The sequence below is a fragment of the Medicago truncatula genome, chromosome 8 (assembly GCF_003473485.1).
Source record: "Medicago truncatula cultivar Jemalong A17 chromosome 8, MtrunA17r5.0-ANR, whole genome shotgun sequence".
Lineage (NCBI taxonomy): Eukaryota > Viridiplantae > Streptophyta > Magnoliopsida > Fabales > Fabaceae > Medicago > Medicago truncatula.
Genome location: NC_053049.1, coordinates 35,202,379 through 35,219,220, shown reverse-complemented (window position 1 = coordinate 35,219,220; position 16,842 = coordinate 35,202,379). Strand labels below are relative to the sequence as shown.

Below are 16,842 nucleotides of genomic sequence, written 5' to 3'. Positions count from 1 at the left end.
ACTTTGTCCCAAAGGAAGCAGAAGAGGATATCTAGAGCAAAGTTTACTTATATAGTAAATATATCTAAATGGAGAGAATTTTTGTCAAAAATGACTTGTGTTTGTTGATTGTTGTTGTTGCTTTGATTGTTGTTAAGGAATTAGAAGGGTGTTTAGAGAAAGAAAAGTTGGGTTTGCTAGATCTTAAAACCTTCTTGATTTCAAATAGTGGTAGTACATACAATAATCTTACATCATGGGATGATAAGAGTGATGTTGATTGTTGTTTATGGGAGCGTGTCAAGTGCAACCATTCCACAGGACATGTCATAGATCTCTTGCTTGGTGGAGTTACAATTCCAACCGATACAACTGATGACTGGCTCCTCAATTTTTCATACTTTCTTCCTTTCAACCAGTTAGTTCATCTTGACTTAAAAGCTAACTATTTGGATGGTTGGGTTGAAATTGAAGGTAACTTTATTGTTATCGATTAGATTTTTTTTTTTACGTGTGTGAATCCAAACTCAGGAACCTAAGGTTTACAACAAACACACACTAGGCACCAACAATTTGGTGGTCAATTAAACTACTTTTGTTTCTGTCTGTGTAGAAATTTAATATGCTTTTATTCGTAACTAAATAGAGTATATGTAAATCATTAATTTAATTCTTCCCCTTAAAATTAATGAAATTGAAAATTTTCGGTCACATTAGTCTATTAAGACAATTTCAAGAACCGAATGGATTGATTCAAAATGATTGATATGATCAAGGGTTTTCATAATCATTTTTGGAAATATTTTGATTTTAGAAACTCTTTTTGACATTAACCCTTCTACTTTTAGGGAAATGGACTCTTGCAATCTAAAGTTTGACGGAGATATAAGTAAAGTCTGGTAAAAAATTGTTCCACCCAAGAATCGAACTTGAACGATTCATTTTTTAATAAAGTTCTTTAACCATTTGAGTCTAATTACTTGGTTGTTGATTTTAGAAACTAAATTTCATCAACCGACAATTTCAAAAAAAAAATTTGAATTACAAAGGTATAATATATAATAACCGAAGACGATAACAAAGTCACACGAGAAATCCGAGAAGGGGAAATACAAAAAACAAGAGTACAAGCCATACTCGTAAAGACTAAAAAAAAAAAAAAAAAAAAAAAGAAAGAAAGATAAATAAAAACAAACAACACAGAACTGCAGATCTCCGAGTCCTACCAATGAGGCATAAGGTTAAGCTCCTAAACACCATAGGTCACGTTGAGTCTCCCCACCTCGAAAAAACACTTGAAAACTTGCAAAAAGAAAAAAGTGAACGATTTTGGATGGACGGGGCGATTAAAGTCAAGACCCTGCTATCAAGATAGTTCGGCCTTGGTTTGCCCCCCTCACCCTACTCTTTTGGCTCAAACTTAAACTAGGGTCACTTCCCGCTCGTAGAAGGTACATGTGGTGTGAGGGTTTCTACCAAGTAATCACTTTCAAGATGAAAACTTCACCCCAGCCACTAGCTGTTCAAAAGTAGTAGTTTTTCCGGAAAAGATAAGCTCATTCTGAGATTTCTAAGTTGTCCGCACAACAATATGCCAAACTAAGGCCATTCCTAACTTAGACTGACCACTGTCCCCATACCGTGAAAAATAGCCACCATACTCACCAGCTCCTCTGGAGTAGCAAAAACCCACCCTAGAAAATTTCAAGAACTAGATTAGTGATTCACTTTTTCTTTTTTTGTGGTGTTGTTTTTGTTTTCACTCTTGTTTCCTAAAGGGGATTCTTTTGTTTGTTTTTCTTTATAGCATTTTTTTAAGCATTAAGTAGCACTGAAAACAAAAAATATTGGCAGGTCTCTGTGAAATGAAGAATTTACAGGAACTTGACCTCAGCAGAAATAGAATGAGTGGTGATTTTCCACATTGCCTTAGCAACTTGACAAACCTCCAAGTACTTGATTTATCCTCCAATAATTTTGTTGGAAATATTCCATCTTTCATCACTAGTCTCAAGTCTCTTGAATATCTATCTCTCTTTGATACCAACTTTGATGGAATTTTCTCATTCAGTTCTTTGACTAATCATTCTAAACTTGAAGTTTTCCTTCTGTCACGAATGAAAAACAATAAATTGCATGTGGAAACTGAAGAAAATCCATCATGGCACCCTACATTTCAATTAAGAGTTCTCCAACTTAAAAATTGCTTTCTAAATTCAAGGAGAAATGGAACTTTTCCTACTTTTTTATTGAATCAGCATGAGCTACAGCTACTTGACCTTTCTCATAACAAGCTATCAGGGAATTTTCCCTCTTGGCTCATAGAAAATAACACAAAGTTAGAGACCTTGTATTTGATGAACAACTCATTCACAGGAACTCTTGAGCTTCCAACTTTCAAACATGGTTTATTGGACCTACAAATTTCAAATAACAAGATTGGTAGTCAACTACAAGAGAATATAGGTAAGATATTTCCAATTCTTAATTATGTAAACCTATCTAAAAATAGTTTTGAGGGAATCCTTCCATCATCCATTGGTGAAATGCAAACAATAAAGACTCTGGACTTGTCGAATAACAACTTCTCTGGAGAATTTAGTAGCCATTTGATCTCTAATTTGACCTCATTGAGACTGTTGAAGCTATCTCACAATAGTTTCCATGGACCTGTTCCTTTACTTTCAAAATTAGCAAGATTAAGATGGTTGTATTTGAACAATAACTCCTTTAGCGGAGAAATTGAAGATGGAGTGTCGAACAAGTCTTCTTTAAATTCCTTGGACATATCAAATAATATGATATCTGGCAGAATTCCAAGATGGATTGGAAGCTTCACAAAACTAAGTGTACTTTCATTGTCAAAGAATCAGTTACAAGGTGATATCCCAAATGAGCTTTGCAACCTATTTTCCCTTAACTATTTGGACCTTTCTGAAAACAATTTATCAGGTATTTTACCTTACTGCTTTAATAACTTCAAATACATGAAGTTCTTATACTTGCAAAAGAATTCTCTCCAAGGTAATATACCACATGCTTTGTCTCAACTAACACAATTAACATCACTTGACTTGAGGGACAACAATTTTTTTGGAAATATTCCACAGTGGATCAATAGGCTCTCAATGTTAAGAGTTCTTTTACTGGCAGGAAATAAATTAACAGGTCCAATTCCTATCTATGTGTGTGAACTAGAACATGTCAAAATTATGGATCTCTCACATAATTGGATTAGTGAAACAATACCTTCATGCATTAATAACATATCGTTTCGAATGGTGGAGTATGAAAGTACTGCAATAGGATCAGCATCAGTTGAGTATGATGATGACTCAAAGGATAAAATTCAGTATTATGAAAATACTGCAGTAGCATTCATTTTTCGAATGGATGAAATTTGGTTCGTCCCGGGAAATACCTTCCACATTCTCTATAACTCCTCTTTGAGCTTGAATCATCCTAGTGTTGATACATACATGATATCTTATGAAACAATAGAAGTTGAGTTTAGAACAAAGAGTTATTATCTCTCTTACAAGGGAAATAACTTGAACTTAATGACTGGATTGGATTTATCAAGTAATTATTTGAGTGGTAGCATTCCACCAGAGATTGGAGAACTAAGAGAAATTATTGCTTTGAATCTTTCGCGCAATCGATTATCAGGATCGATACCAGGAACCTTTTCCAATTTGATAAATATCGAGAGTTTAGACCTTTCTTACAATAATTTGAGTGGTGCCATACCTCAAAACCTGACGGATTTATACTCTTTAGCCATATTCAATGTCTCATACAACAAATTTTCTGGTACAATTCCAACCACAATGCAGTTTGCAAACTTTGATGAGAACAACTATAGAGGTAATTCAGATCTTTGTGGATCTGTTATCAATATAATCTGCAATCATACCTCCATATTTCCACCAGCATCGACAACGCAACATCAGACTGCAATTGATATCGAGTCCTTCTATTGGAGTTGTGCTGCATCTTATGTTTCAGTTATCATTGGGTTAGCAGTAATTCTTTGGGTTAATTCTCATTGGTGTAGGGCATGGTTCCATTATGTTGATTTGTGTATATTTTATTGCTTCACAAGGTGTTTCAAGAATGTTTTCCATTAATGATATAGCTAAAGATTGGAAGAACTTTGTAATAACTAAGTAACTAGATAATGAGTATTCCATCTGAGTAAATAATTGAAGTGAAAGTAAGATCTTGCCATTTATAAGTTAGGTATCCAATTCAATTCTTTTCCAAATATCCCCAATTTAAATTTGGCGGCGACTTTATAAAATCTCTAAGACTTTCTATTTTAACGTTTGTTTCATCGATTGTCCTTTCCCGGTCACGATCTGATTCGCGACACAATGTCATATAAGCCACTCCCAATTCTTAAGCACTTTGGCAAGATATTAGTATGACTTTCATCCTTCGACTACGTAAGGATTCCAAAATGATAGTCTCACACGTTTATAAAGTTGACACATTTCATCTCGTGTCATAAGAGATTATTGACAGAGGCGGAGCTACCTATGGGCCAGGGTGGGCCACGGCCCACCCCACCCCTAAAAAAAATCATTTTTAATAAGTATATACACATATTAGAATATTAAATTATATTATATATATATATATAAAATCTTGCGTCTAATATAACAAGTCATAAGCGTGTTCTAGCGGTTTGGGTGAGTTGTATAGTACCTTCTTGTTCACGTGTTATAAAAAAGAATAGCTAATTATCTTTTTGTCTTTTAGTTTTAATTGGTCCAAAAAATAAATTCATGGACATCTTTGTCCACGTGAAAAGGTGTTGGTTGCTAAAATAGACCTTCATAAAAATGAATAAGTCTACTGTAGCAAACCCCTATATATAATACTTTATTGAATTAACCTCAAACTACTTATTATACACATTGCAATTATAAATCCCACATCGAGTAGCTAATGCAATTATCAACTGTCACTTAACGAGAAAAAAAAACAGAAATTGAAACTACTTGTGTAGTAAGTAAGTCTAGCATGAACTGACTAGTTCATAACAAAGTCAACAACATATTTCCTAACAAAATTTATTGAAAACTAATGACTGAATATCTTATAACAGAGGTAGTATTTTTTTTTGGAATCTAACAGATCTGTGTGATACCAATAAACATGTTTTATTTATTTTTCTAAGATATTACACATGAGAGAATATCACGCCCATGATCCTTACCATATTGGAACAACACGATAATTTTCAGAACAAAAGCAGCAAATAGAATAAGAAGCTTTTAAAATAAGATCACTGATTTGAAACACAATAGTCAAAGTTATCCTTTTGCAAAGCTCATTTAGACCGCACGATAATTCCATTGTAGTGAGTAGTGACTAGTGTTTAGATTTTTTTAACACCACAAAGTATCGTATACCAACATTTACAAATGTTCTATTTTTCCCCCATATAGACACTTTCCAAGTAAGAATGTCACGTCTATTCCATAAAATCCCTTTTCAAGATTATTGTGATATGCGAGAACCACCAATCATCAATATTAATTAATTCAAGCTCCTTCCTTTCCACCTTATTTTCCTTTTTAATTGTTAGTAAATGCTCTATCTCGAATGGTAATGATATTGCAACTACATTTTGATATACAAAGGCGCGGGTTTGAAACGATAATTCTCCACTTATTGATACAATTTAACGTGAATATGATACTGTGAATTGTAAAATGACATATAAAATGAGACAATTGTACTTTTCTCTAAAATAAATTATAATAAGGAATGAAGAGAGTAGTATTATTACGCATTAAATATCTATGTTTATAATGAAAATACAGTAGAAACTCTATAAATTAATAATATCGGGACCGGAGAAATTTATTAATTTAGAGAGTTATTAATTTATCGATAAATTAATAATTATTAATTTAAAGAGTTTTTAAGTAATTATACTGTACATACCAAATAAAAAGGCAAATTAGTCTATGTCTCTTAGAATTACGTTGCACCAAATCTTGGGACTCAATGTAAATTAACAAATATTGTATTCATATCCATTGGAAATATGACTTTTGAATTTTGAAGTGTATAGTAAATGTAAACAAGTGGAATGTTCAATGTATTCTTAAGCAAGTTTGGCATATATAAATTACATGAACGTGTTAAAAGTATTCAAACCATATCTCACTCACGAGATGGCTTCTCATCTAAAAGGTGTTGCAAAATCAACTATGTCAGATCAAATACGTAAGGAGTTGTGCGAGTACAAGAGAGATAATCCTGCAAGCACACAAAAAGACTTGCAGAGATGGCTTGAGGGAAAATTTCAGTTGAAAGTTAGTCAAGGAACAATATCAAACACACTTAAGCGGTCAAATGACTATCTCTCTGCTGAAATAGAAAAAGGGAAGAGCGGAGATCAAAAGACACAAACCAGCAAAATATCCTGACATGGAGAAGGTTGTTTATGAGTGGTTTCTACAGCATCAAGAACGTGTGAATATCACAGGAGAATTAATTTTGCAGAAGGCAAGAGATACAATGAAACTCTTGTACCCTCATGATGATTCAGATTTTAACTTCTCTACATGATGGCTTGGGAAATTCAAGCACCGACATGGCATAAAGTCATTTCGTCGTTTTGGCGAGAGTGGGTCTGTTGATGTACAAGACATGGAGCAGAAATTGGTATCGATTCGAGAGAAAATTGATCAGTTCCCTATGAAAGATGTTTTCAATATGGATGAAACTGGGTTGTTTTATAGGCTACAAGCTGATCATTCACTGGCAACAAAACAACTTGAAGGAAGAAAACAAGATAAAGAAAGGCTGACGGTAGTTATTTGTTGCAATGAAGATGGCTCTGAAAAAATCCCTCTATGGATTATTGGGAAATATGCAAAGCTCGTTGCTTCAAGAATGTCAACATGAATAGCTTGGATTGTCAGTATCGAGCTAACAAAAAAGCATGGATGACTAGTGTGCTTTTTGATGAATATGTTCGTTCATTTGACCAAATGATGCATGGTAGAAGAGTTCTACTTGTGGTGGATAATTGTCCAGCACATCCAAGAAATATTGAAGGGCTAAGAAACGTTGAGTTGTTCTTCTTGCCACCCAACATGACATCAAAGATTCAACCTTGCGATGCTGGGATAATAAGAGCTTTCAAGATGCATTACCGTAGAAGGTTTTACCGCAAAATATTGGAAGGTTATGAGGTGGGACAATCTGATCCAGGGAAGATAAATGTCCTTGATGCTATCAATTTGGCAATCCCAGCTTGGACGATAGATGTTCGAAAAGAAACAATAGTGAATTGCTTCCGACACTGTAAAATTCGTTCAGCTAGTGACGTTGTAGGAAATTTGGATGAATCCATTTTGATGAAGAAACTCAAGACCTCCAGACTATGACCAATCAATGTGGCTATCGTAATAAGATGGATATCGACAATCTAATGAACTACCCAGGTGAAAATGAAGCATGTTCGGAGGTTCAGAGTTTAGAAGATATTGTGCGTACTATCATTGAGAACAATGCAGAGGATGACGACGAAGATGATACGGTGTCTTTGGAGCCTGTTACGCGAAAGGAAGCACTTATGGCGTCGAACACTCTTCACAACTTTATGATACAATACAAAAATACAACACCTCAGCTATTGGATGCAATAAGAAAAGTTAGAGATGAGCTCTAAACAGACTTGAACTTTAAAGGAAAACAAACAACTATTGAATCATATTTCAACAAAGTGTAATATATTTTTTTTTCAGTTTTTATGAATTATTAATTTATGATTTTCTTGGGACCGAAAATTATAAAGGGATCTCCCAAAAAATTATTATCTTATTATTTTATCGAATTATTCAATTTTTTACACTGGCTCAAGTCGGGACCGGACAAATTTATTATTTTAAAGAGTTTATTAATTTATCGAGTATTAATTTAAAGAGTTTCTACTGTATTTAACTTTTTCCATTGATATATATATTCTTGATTTTCACAAATTTCTCTCCGTACTAAATAGTTAGTTTTTTTTACGAGGTGGCAAAAAACAAACAAAACAAATGAAAAAGAAATAAACTAGACTCACTTACGAGTATGGTTAATAATGAACCGAACCAACTCGACAATAGTTTGGAACTCAATTCGACAATTAACTCATTGAATTTGGTTCATGAACCAAATGAACTGAACTTGAACTGAAAAATAAGTTCATTAGATTAATAAGCTGAACTTGAGCTTTTTATAATTCGACTCGGTTAGTTCATGAGTTTTCCTTGATGGTCTTAAGACCAACGTGCTCCATATTTTTATATTAGTTTAATAGTTTAATATTTGTTTTTTATAAAATAAATTAAAAGGTTGAGCTATACATTTTTGACAAAAACACAAAAAAAAAAAAAAAAAAAATGTTACCCGAGCAAACGAATTGAACTTAACGAGCTGAATCGAGTTGTTTGATAACTTTAAACGAACCAAACTTGAATTTAAAAAAAAGTTCGTATTGAATTCGAGTTGAATTTCGAGCTGAACTAATTCTTATTGAGTCGAATCGAACTCAGATAAATTCGACTCGATTCGACTCATTTTCAGCCCTACTTACTAGCAACACCTACAACATCAGATAACAATAGGAGATTGAACCGAAGAGGACAGTTAGTCTAAATCTTTATGATGTCATTGCATGATGTTTCATACATTGCAAGTTAGTCAACACATTTGAAGGTGTTGAAATAAAACGTTCCAACTCCCCACTTGAAGGTGGTGATTGGTGAATATGGCAGATGAGAGGAGCATAACGATGGAGAGTAGCAGTTTCATGTAAGCAAGATGAACCGCCATAATGAAATCGGATTCAATGATAACATTTTTAAATACTTTTATCTTGAGTTGATTTGAGACCGTTAAAAAAAAATCGTTATTATCAACCAAATAATAATTAAAAAACTATTTGTTCATAAATATTACTGCATAATATGAAAATACATCATATTATTTTTCACGAGTAAATGTACGAATTTATGGTTGGAACAGATAGCTTACCACACATTCCCTACCCCCCATATTATTTAACGGGTGAAAACATACTCATTCATTTGATTTTACCTCTAACACTAGTTGCCAATTGCGACTTTTTATCATGAGTATGATTTTCTTTTTCTCATCCCTAAGAAAGATAGATAATGTGGGTTGAATAATATGAATATATTTCAAAAATTGGAATTAAGGCATATGATTAAAGGAATACATTTAATTTTCGTTCATATGCCAAGTGCATAATCAGATGGGGTACATTCTTAACATCATTTAGATGAAATGACTCAATTTTTCTTTTCTTCAGTTTGATCGCTTATCTCAAATTCGAACTCCAAAAATGTGAACTTTTAAAAAAGAGTTTTAACGATTATATAATCTTAATATCTTACCCAACTTTGATGGTTGTGTTACACTACAAGAAAAATGTTGGTTACCTAGGGCAAAAATAATAAATAATCAAAACCAATTTGGAGATCTAAAGACTTAGTTTTAATAGTCTTAGGTAGGGTAGATCGTGATTAATGAATGACAAATAAGATTAAAAGTACATAGCTGAATCCTTTACCATTTTTTATTGAAAAATAAATTTTATAATAACAAATAAAATTAGATGATAAAAATAGTATTTTATTAAATTTTAATAAAATTAAGATGATCCATCATTGGACTGAATCCATATTAGACAAATCTTTACATTTATCTATAAAATCATGTAAAAAAATAAAATAAGACTGATTGTCACATAGTATAAAATAAGTGTGTCAAATATATTTTTTTAATCGACAAAATTTATTGAAGGCAAACATGTGCAAGGTGCACACGATTGCAGTAACAAATAAGTTTGTCATATATGAACCTCTAAAATATATATGGTTCAATGGTGAACTTTTACTATTATCATTAGAGTTCATTCATCTTAATAATAAAAATAGAGGAAACAAAATTGTAATAATCAAGAGGAAGAGATCTACTACATATTTCTTTGATACTAGCATAAAATGAATTAAGAGTTAAGACAGATCCTAATGATACTATATCTTAAAAAAGTTATATTTTCTGTTGAAATTAAATTAGCAAACTATTGTTTATATAGTCTCTAATATATGAACAGCAAAGGAAGGAACTCGATTTAAATAGGACAAGATGAGAAATGAAGACAGCAAGGTGCCATGCGACACATTATTCAGCTCTGATCTCACAGTAAATTAGGTGTATGTCCTTGATTAACAGTGATTCAAAACAGTACTGATTCTAAATTCATACATGTTCGGATAAAACTAGCCACAGTACCTACCTACACAGCGTCAACATCTTACTATGCTGGGTGCATGCCTCTTTTAAATTTGTTCTACTGCAAACATGCAAAATTTAATATATTGGGTGAAGGAAATTCATGAATTATGCGAATTAGTTCATTTTTATTCAAACATAATAATATTAAGGTAACTTGTGTACGATTATGGGTGCCGTGGTTTATGGTCAAACTTCACTTCATAATTGATTCAGGGCATTAATTATTTTGCTATGTATTCATTCAAACCTTTGAATTTTGAAACATCATATCAATCTGAAGCGACTTTTGATACTTGACACACGCCAGGACTTGAAAAAGAGCACCACTTTTGATAATTATGTGTCTAATTTCTCAGGTGACATATTTCGTTTCTCAATAGAATCAATTAATCTATAAATCATAGTATAATATAAATTCCTTAATCAATGCTTTTAAGGAATTTGTTAGCATAACTAATAAATTAATTGTATTATGATTAGCTCATCAAAATTGAACTTGTATTATGATTAAAACAACTTTATACTGTGACAAATAATCATTTCGTTTTAAAATGATAAAATGAGTGTCGTTTCAGTTGTTGATATACAGATTAAGAAATTGAATGAAATATCATTAGATATAACACTTTTGTTAAACTGCCCTTTACTTTATAAGAAAAAGAAAAACTTAAATTGCATTGAAAATTATATGAAAGAAAAGTTGGCGTATTTATTAAGAATAAAGTTGAAAAAAATTAAAATTACATTCATTTTAAAACTTTTTTTTTTTTTTGCTCAAATAACATTTTGAAACAAAGGAGTATACATAGAGATTGTGGTCTATGGTGTTCTGATACTGTGCAGTGGCAACTGGCAAAGTGATGAGGGAAAATCACATATAATCACAAGAAAAAAAAATGAAAATATTGGAACTCAACGATCAAAGAAACCAACATTTTTAGAGATTGTGACAGACATGGTCAGGCAATGACATATTGCAGTACATACAGACACAGTAATAATAAAAAATAAAGGTAATGTGTAAAAATATAAAATAATAAGAAGAAGAGGCCCCTTCAGCTGAGGTACCCTTGAACGCCACGTCATAGATATGTAAATTGTATAAACCCACAAAAAAGCAACTTGCAATGTAGCAAAGTTCAATAATGTACGGATTTCTGCATTGCACTTTTATAATTTTGGACCCTAATTCCAAATTATAATAATCCACATATTTTCTAGCACTTGACACTAGTTAGTACTATTATTTGTAGTCTCGTGTGTATGTAATGTAGTACCATAAACTACTTCATAGGGATTATCAATGTGATTCCATAATTTAATGTTTTGTCTTGTGAACTTTACTTGAAAAAATTGAGATTAAAATTTATTCCTTTGATCGGCATAAAATAAATGTTCTCTATTATATTACAAATTGTGAATGAAATCAGATTTGAAGCATAGATTCGCCTAATTATAGACAAGTGGGAAAGAGGGTTGCTTAGTGGTAGAGATGAAAGCTCAAAACCATTGGAAGTATGGAATGTTTCCTAGTTGGGCATTGCAGTGTTACCACATGAAAAAAGGGTTACCACATGACAAGAGGAATGGGGGTTGAGTTGAATTTATGTACACTCAATTGACCGAACATACAATGTTTTAAAATAAATTATATAGTAGTAGTATATAGCCGCAAAAAAAATGTTTTATATTAGAGTTTTTAGAAATTACTATGGGTCAATGTGATATCAAACATGCAATTCATGTAGGTTTTTAACGGTTTATTAAATTGATTTTGGTTTTGTTCCAAAGAGGCAAACAACACAATCTACATATATTATTGAGGAGAAGAGAGGTATTGTAAATTCGAACATACATACCGATACATTAAATGTATTTACAACCTTTTGCATATTAACATTTTATATTGTATGTTTGGTTTTAAATGAATTGATTCTGCAATGTGTTATTATGATAAAAGTGAGTCAAAGGTAAAATAATTTGTATTTGAATACATTCATGTAAAAGTGAATTGAACTATAAATTTGTGTGTAAAAATTAATTTTAAAATAAAAAACTACAAATCTTAATTTCAAGCAAACATATTCAAATCAATTTTACATCTTTAGAATCAATTTTAGCTTCTTTAAAAATAGAACCAAACATATATCAAATGTGTGATCGACACATAGATATGTAAGAGGATAAATTATCACATGACTGATTTCTCCTTATATATGGGTAGAGATATAATTGGATAAAAGAAAGACTACATGCTCATATATATAGTAATTTTCCCAAAATATTAATTGATAGATGAAATGATGCTTTTTTTTAGAAGAGATGGAATAATGTTGTGAAGACTAATTTAGTCAGTAACTATTTTTATAAAAACTCAGCGATAATTTTTAGCTTTCACAAGAATCAATATATCTTTCAAAATTAAATTGTTAATTGAATGTTTTTCCTTTAAAAAGGAACATAAAGCACCAAGCTGTAATACTTTGCAGTTTGCACCGTCAATAATATATCACTTCACGTGAAATATCTATCATATCATATATTCCACCAGCATTCATCAGCCAGATTTATTCCCATATTACCCATTTTCCCAAACCTAACCCCATTTTTATTGTAAAAGAAAAACATGACAACAATCCTTAAACCATGAGAGATACATTTTGGCCATAATTAAACAAGTACAAGTTTGTTATACATCCATCTCTTTTTATTTCAATTGGGATTAACATTGTTCAGTTTGACTAATTACATGCTCCTTATGCGATATAGGCAAGGATCATGTCTAGATAGTTTGGCCTTTGGAACCTTACACCTACTGTTAATTTTATAATTTATATTTAAAACTACCACATTTTTCTCTGTATCGTTCCAATTTTATGGGATGTCCTCGAATGGACAAAACTACCGCATTTTTAAAAACCAAGATAGCACTGTAATCTTTATGATACATAAATTCATATACTACAATTCTCCACCACTCTTTAGAAGGAGGTAAATGATTTTCGTACATCAAAATTTTGAGTAAATTGGACTAAGGACTTGGGTTTTGATAACCTTATTTTTTAGCTAGAGGTTGATCACTTACACTCAATTCAACTCAGCATGAATATGTTATACAATAACCAATGCTTCATTCTTATGACGGCTTGTTGACCAAACTCATCTTTGATGACATTTTTTTTTGGTACAAATGACATTTTTTACTAGGAGGTAAATTAATGTCGTGATTCATAAGCTTCGCTCGACCGACTAAATTAAGTTGTATTCATGACTCATTATATACATGATATGATTGATGGGTTTGCTTGCCTACATTAATGTTTTGATGTCAAATATAATGTATTCATCAGGATAGTGCATAAATGATATTTGTATAATCATTTGTGACAATTTTTTTTCCTTATATTTACGTTATGTTTTTATTTCATCTCTTTATTGTTTTAGTTTCTGTATCAATATCTTTGTAAATTTATGATTGTTTTAAAAATTATCTCACAAATGATTGTTCAAATAACACACCTTTAAATAAACCTCTTAAATTTAAATGTTTGGTTGTGCATATGAAAGATCACTTGTTACAAGATCATTGAATAAGTGGATATAAAGGATTCATACACAACCAAACTCTACAGGACCATTATAATATTGGAAGGATGTAAAAGAAAATATATAAATTATATATGGAGATTGTGCAGTATAGACGACTTTTTGACTTAAGCTGTGAATAAGTCGATTACGATGGCAGAGATGTGTGCCTAGGGTGGGAGGATGGTGGGGCGGTCTGGCAATGGCGCTTCGATAATGGGCTTGGGAGGAGGACTTGTTAGAGGAGTGTGTGATTTTACTCACGATATTTCTTTGCAGCATAATTCTACATATATATGGCTTTGGCAGATTGATCCAACTGATGATTATTCGGTTAGGGGTGTGTAGCATATGCTTACCAACCAGGAGCTTGCGATCTTTTATGCTACTACAGATTTCATTTGGCATAATTAAGTAGGTTTCCTTGAAAGTTTTCATTTTGGCTTGGAGACTCTTTCGGAACAGGTTACCGACAAAGGATAATTTGTTGGTGCGCGATATTCTTTCTCATGACAATCAGTTATGTGTGACTGGGTACGGCGGTCTGGAGACTACTAAACATTTGTTTTTGTCTTGTCCCTGTTTTGCTTCTCCATGGGGTCTTGTTAGGTCTTGTCCTGGTATTTGTTCCGCTGATCCGTACTATTTATAGGAACATGCTATTGAATTTGCTTATTTATCAGGCGGTTTACGAGCGAGTCGATCTTTTTTGCAGTTAGTTTAGCTTTGCTGCATTTCAGTTTTGTGGAATGAAAGGAATCATCGTATTTTCAAGAACGTTGAATTTCCTATCCATCAGTTGCTAGATAAAGTGAAATTATTTTTCTATTGGTGGATGAAGACAACTTATGTTAATATTCGTCATAATTTTCATGTGGTGGTCGGACCCGTTTGTTTGTCTAGACATCAGTTAATTTGTTGTAATTTTGCTTTTATTGTGATATGCTAGACTGTATACTTCTGAGGTTCTTTTTGGTGCAACTTATTGTGATATGCTAGACTGTAATTTTGCTTTTATCTTCTATTCCTCTTTTTTATCTTTATAACATCTCCATTAACCTTCAACAACAAGAATCCCAGAAAAATTTCATAAGAAAATGAAGAAAACATAACATTTTTGAATTAAAATTAACGGAAAGGAGCAAAATGTGTAACGTATAGAAGTTAAAGGACCAAAATAAATCAAATTTTAATTAAAAAACCAAAGTAATATTACCTAAATCTAAATAGTTAAGAGACCAAAAATACAATTTAACCTAAAATAAATAAGGAATTATGGCATCTTGAGATTTTGAAGTTGGAGTTATCAGTTATAAATGAAGAAAAAAGAAAAGAAAAAACAAGTGTACATGTGTTGAGTTATTATTGGTGTTAGGAGAAAAGGTGGTATGAAAGTCTATAAAAGGCCAAAGAGGGTTCTCATAAGAGAAAGTGGTGACTCTCCCACAGCAACAATACATCACATCATAACACAACACTATCATCATATATGTTATGTTATGTTTGCATCTTCTCACTTATTCTCACTCATTCACTTCACTTTCAATTTCAGTTTCATCTTTAACCAATTAACAACTTAACTCTCAACCCTAAAAAAACCCAAACTGCTTTTCTCTCAATGGAATTACTTAAACCAAACGCGATTCGAACTCACTTCGCCGCCATTTCCAAAACCATTCGCATTTTCGAACTCTGCATCGTCTTTCTCATTCTTTCCTGGACTCTCACGCGCCTCCCTCTCGCCGTTTCCATCTCTGCCGAGTATCTCCGTAAACTCGCCGCTAATCCTCTCTTCATCTTCGCCGTCTCCAACGCCATCATCGCCGCTCTCTTTGCTCAATCCGGCCGCTTCTCTGACGAAAACTCAGAAGATCATTCAGGTGCCGGTAAACTCTACCGTGAGTTAATGAACTGCCGCATCGCCGTTTCAGATCGCGACATCCAGCCTCCGTCCTCCACCGTAGATCCTCCCTCCGCTACCGTTGATCTTCCACCAGTTACCGCGGAGGTGACGTGTCAAGACAAAGAAGTTATCTCTGAAACAGTTCCGGCTCCGGTGATTCCAGATCGTGAAATCGGAGTATATTCCGATTTTGTAAACTACCGCCGGACTCAGTCGGAGAAATGGAAGGGAGAAGCTGGGAAGATGAAGCAAAGGAAACAGCTCCGGCGATCGGAAACAGCGAAGCTTCTAGAAACTTCGAAAGAAAATCTGTATCCACAAGATAAGCTTAGCAATGAGGAGTTTCAACGCACCATTGACGCTTTCATTGCGAAGCAAATGAAGTTTCTGAGAGAAGAATCTTCCGCCATTGTTGTCCACAATAGTAGTACTGTGTAGCTTTTAGATTTTGAAATCGCAATAAAAAAAAAGCGCTCAAAAATCAAAATCCATTTGAAAAAAAAAAAAAAATTAATCTAGAAGAGTTATGGTATGGTACTATCTGATTTTCTTCTGATTCATCTGCAGTGTACACTGTACAGTGTTAATATTTTCTCCAAATCATATCATATCATATCATATTATATTAAATTTAAATTCCCCATTTTTATTCTATAGTTAGTTTCTCTCTCCATGAGTGAAACTCTATTAAATTAATTCTCGTTAGCTTTTTATTATTATTATTATTTGTCCTTAGCATTGCTCTTATGTGTGTATGTCTAATGGTGTAGTAACAAATTATGTTTCGTAAGCATAACTCAGTAAAAGTTGTAAACTCGGCAAACTTATGTTCGAGTTTGAATTTGCAATACAGTTTGTTTAAAGAAAATATATTTAGAATAGAATAAAATTGAAACTTGGGAATATATTCTGAGGTTAAAAAAAAGTGTGGTTTACTTGATAAAATGAGAAGGGATTAATGTGAATTATCCTTTAAAAAAGAATTGGAATGAATGGTGATCTTATTCTACAGCCATTGTTTGTGAATATTAAAGAGGAAAAAC

The 16,842-nt window shown here is 32.5% G+C and overlaps 2 protein-coding genes and 1 pseudogene across 2 annotated transcripts; all 3 read left to right on the top strand.

Annotated features, from left to right (window-relative positions):
* On the top strand, positions 1-4,166 carry LOC25501620 (receptor-like protein 13). The gene is made up of 2 exons (XM_013590932.3): positions 1-453; positions 1,834-4,166. Exons 1-2 carry the CDS (start codon positions 69-71, stop codon positions 4,107-4,109), a joined length of 2,661 nt encoding a protein of 886 aa, XP_013446386.2. The 5' UTR covers positions 1-68; the 3' UTR covers positions 4,110-4,166.
* Positions 4,167-6,383: 2,217 nt separating this feature from the next.
* On the top strand, positions 6,384-7,391 carry LOC112417418 (CENP-B homolog protein 2-like; annotated as a pseudogene).
* A 7,925-nt stretch (positions 7,392-15,316) lies between these two features.
* Positions 15,317-16,442, top strand: LOC25501618 (uncharacterized). Its single transcript, XM_013590930.3, has one exon. The coding sequence runs from the start codon at positions 15,515-15,517 to the stop codon at positions 16,235-16,237; it is 723 nt and encodes a 240-aa protein (XP_013446384.1). The 5' UTR covers positions 15,317-15,514; the 3' UTR covers positions 16,238-16,442.
* The last annotated feature ends 400 nt before the right edge of the window (positions 16,443-16,842 follow it).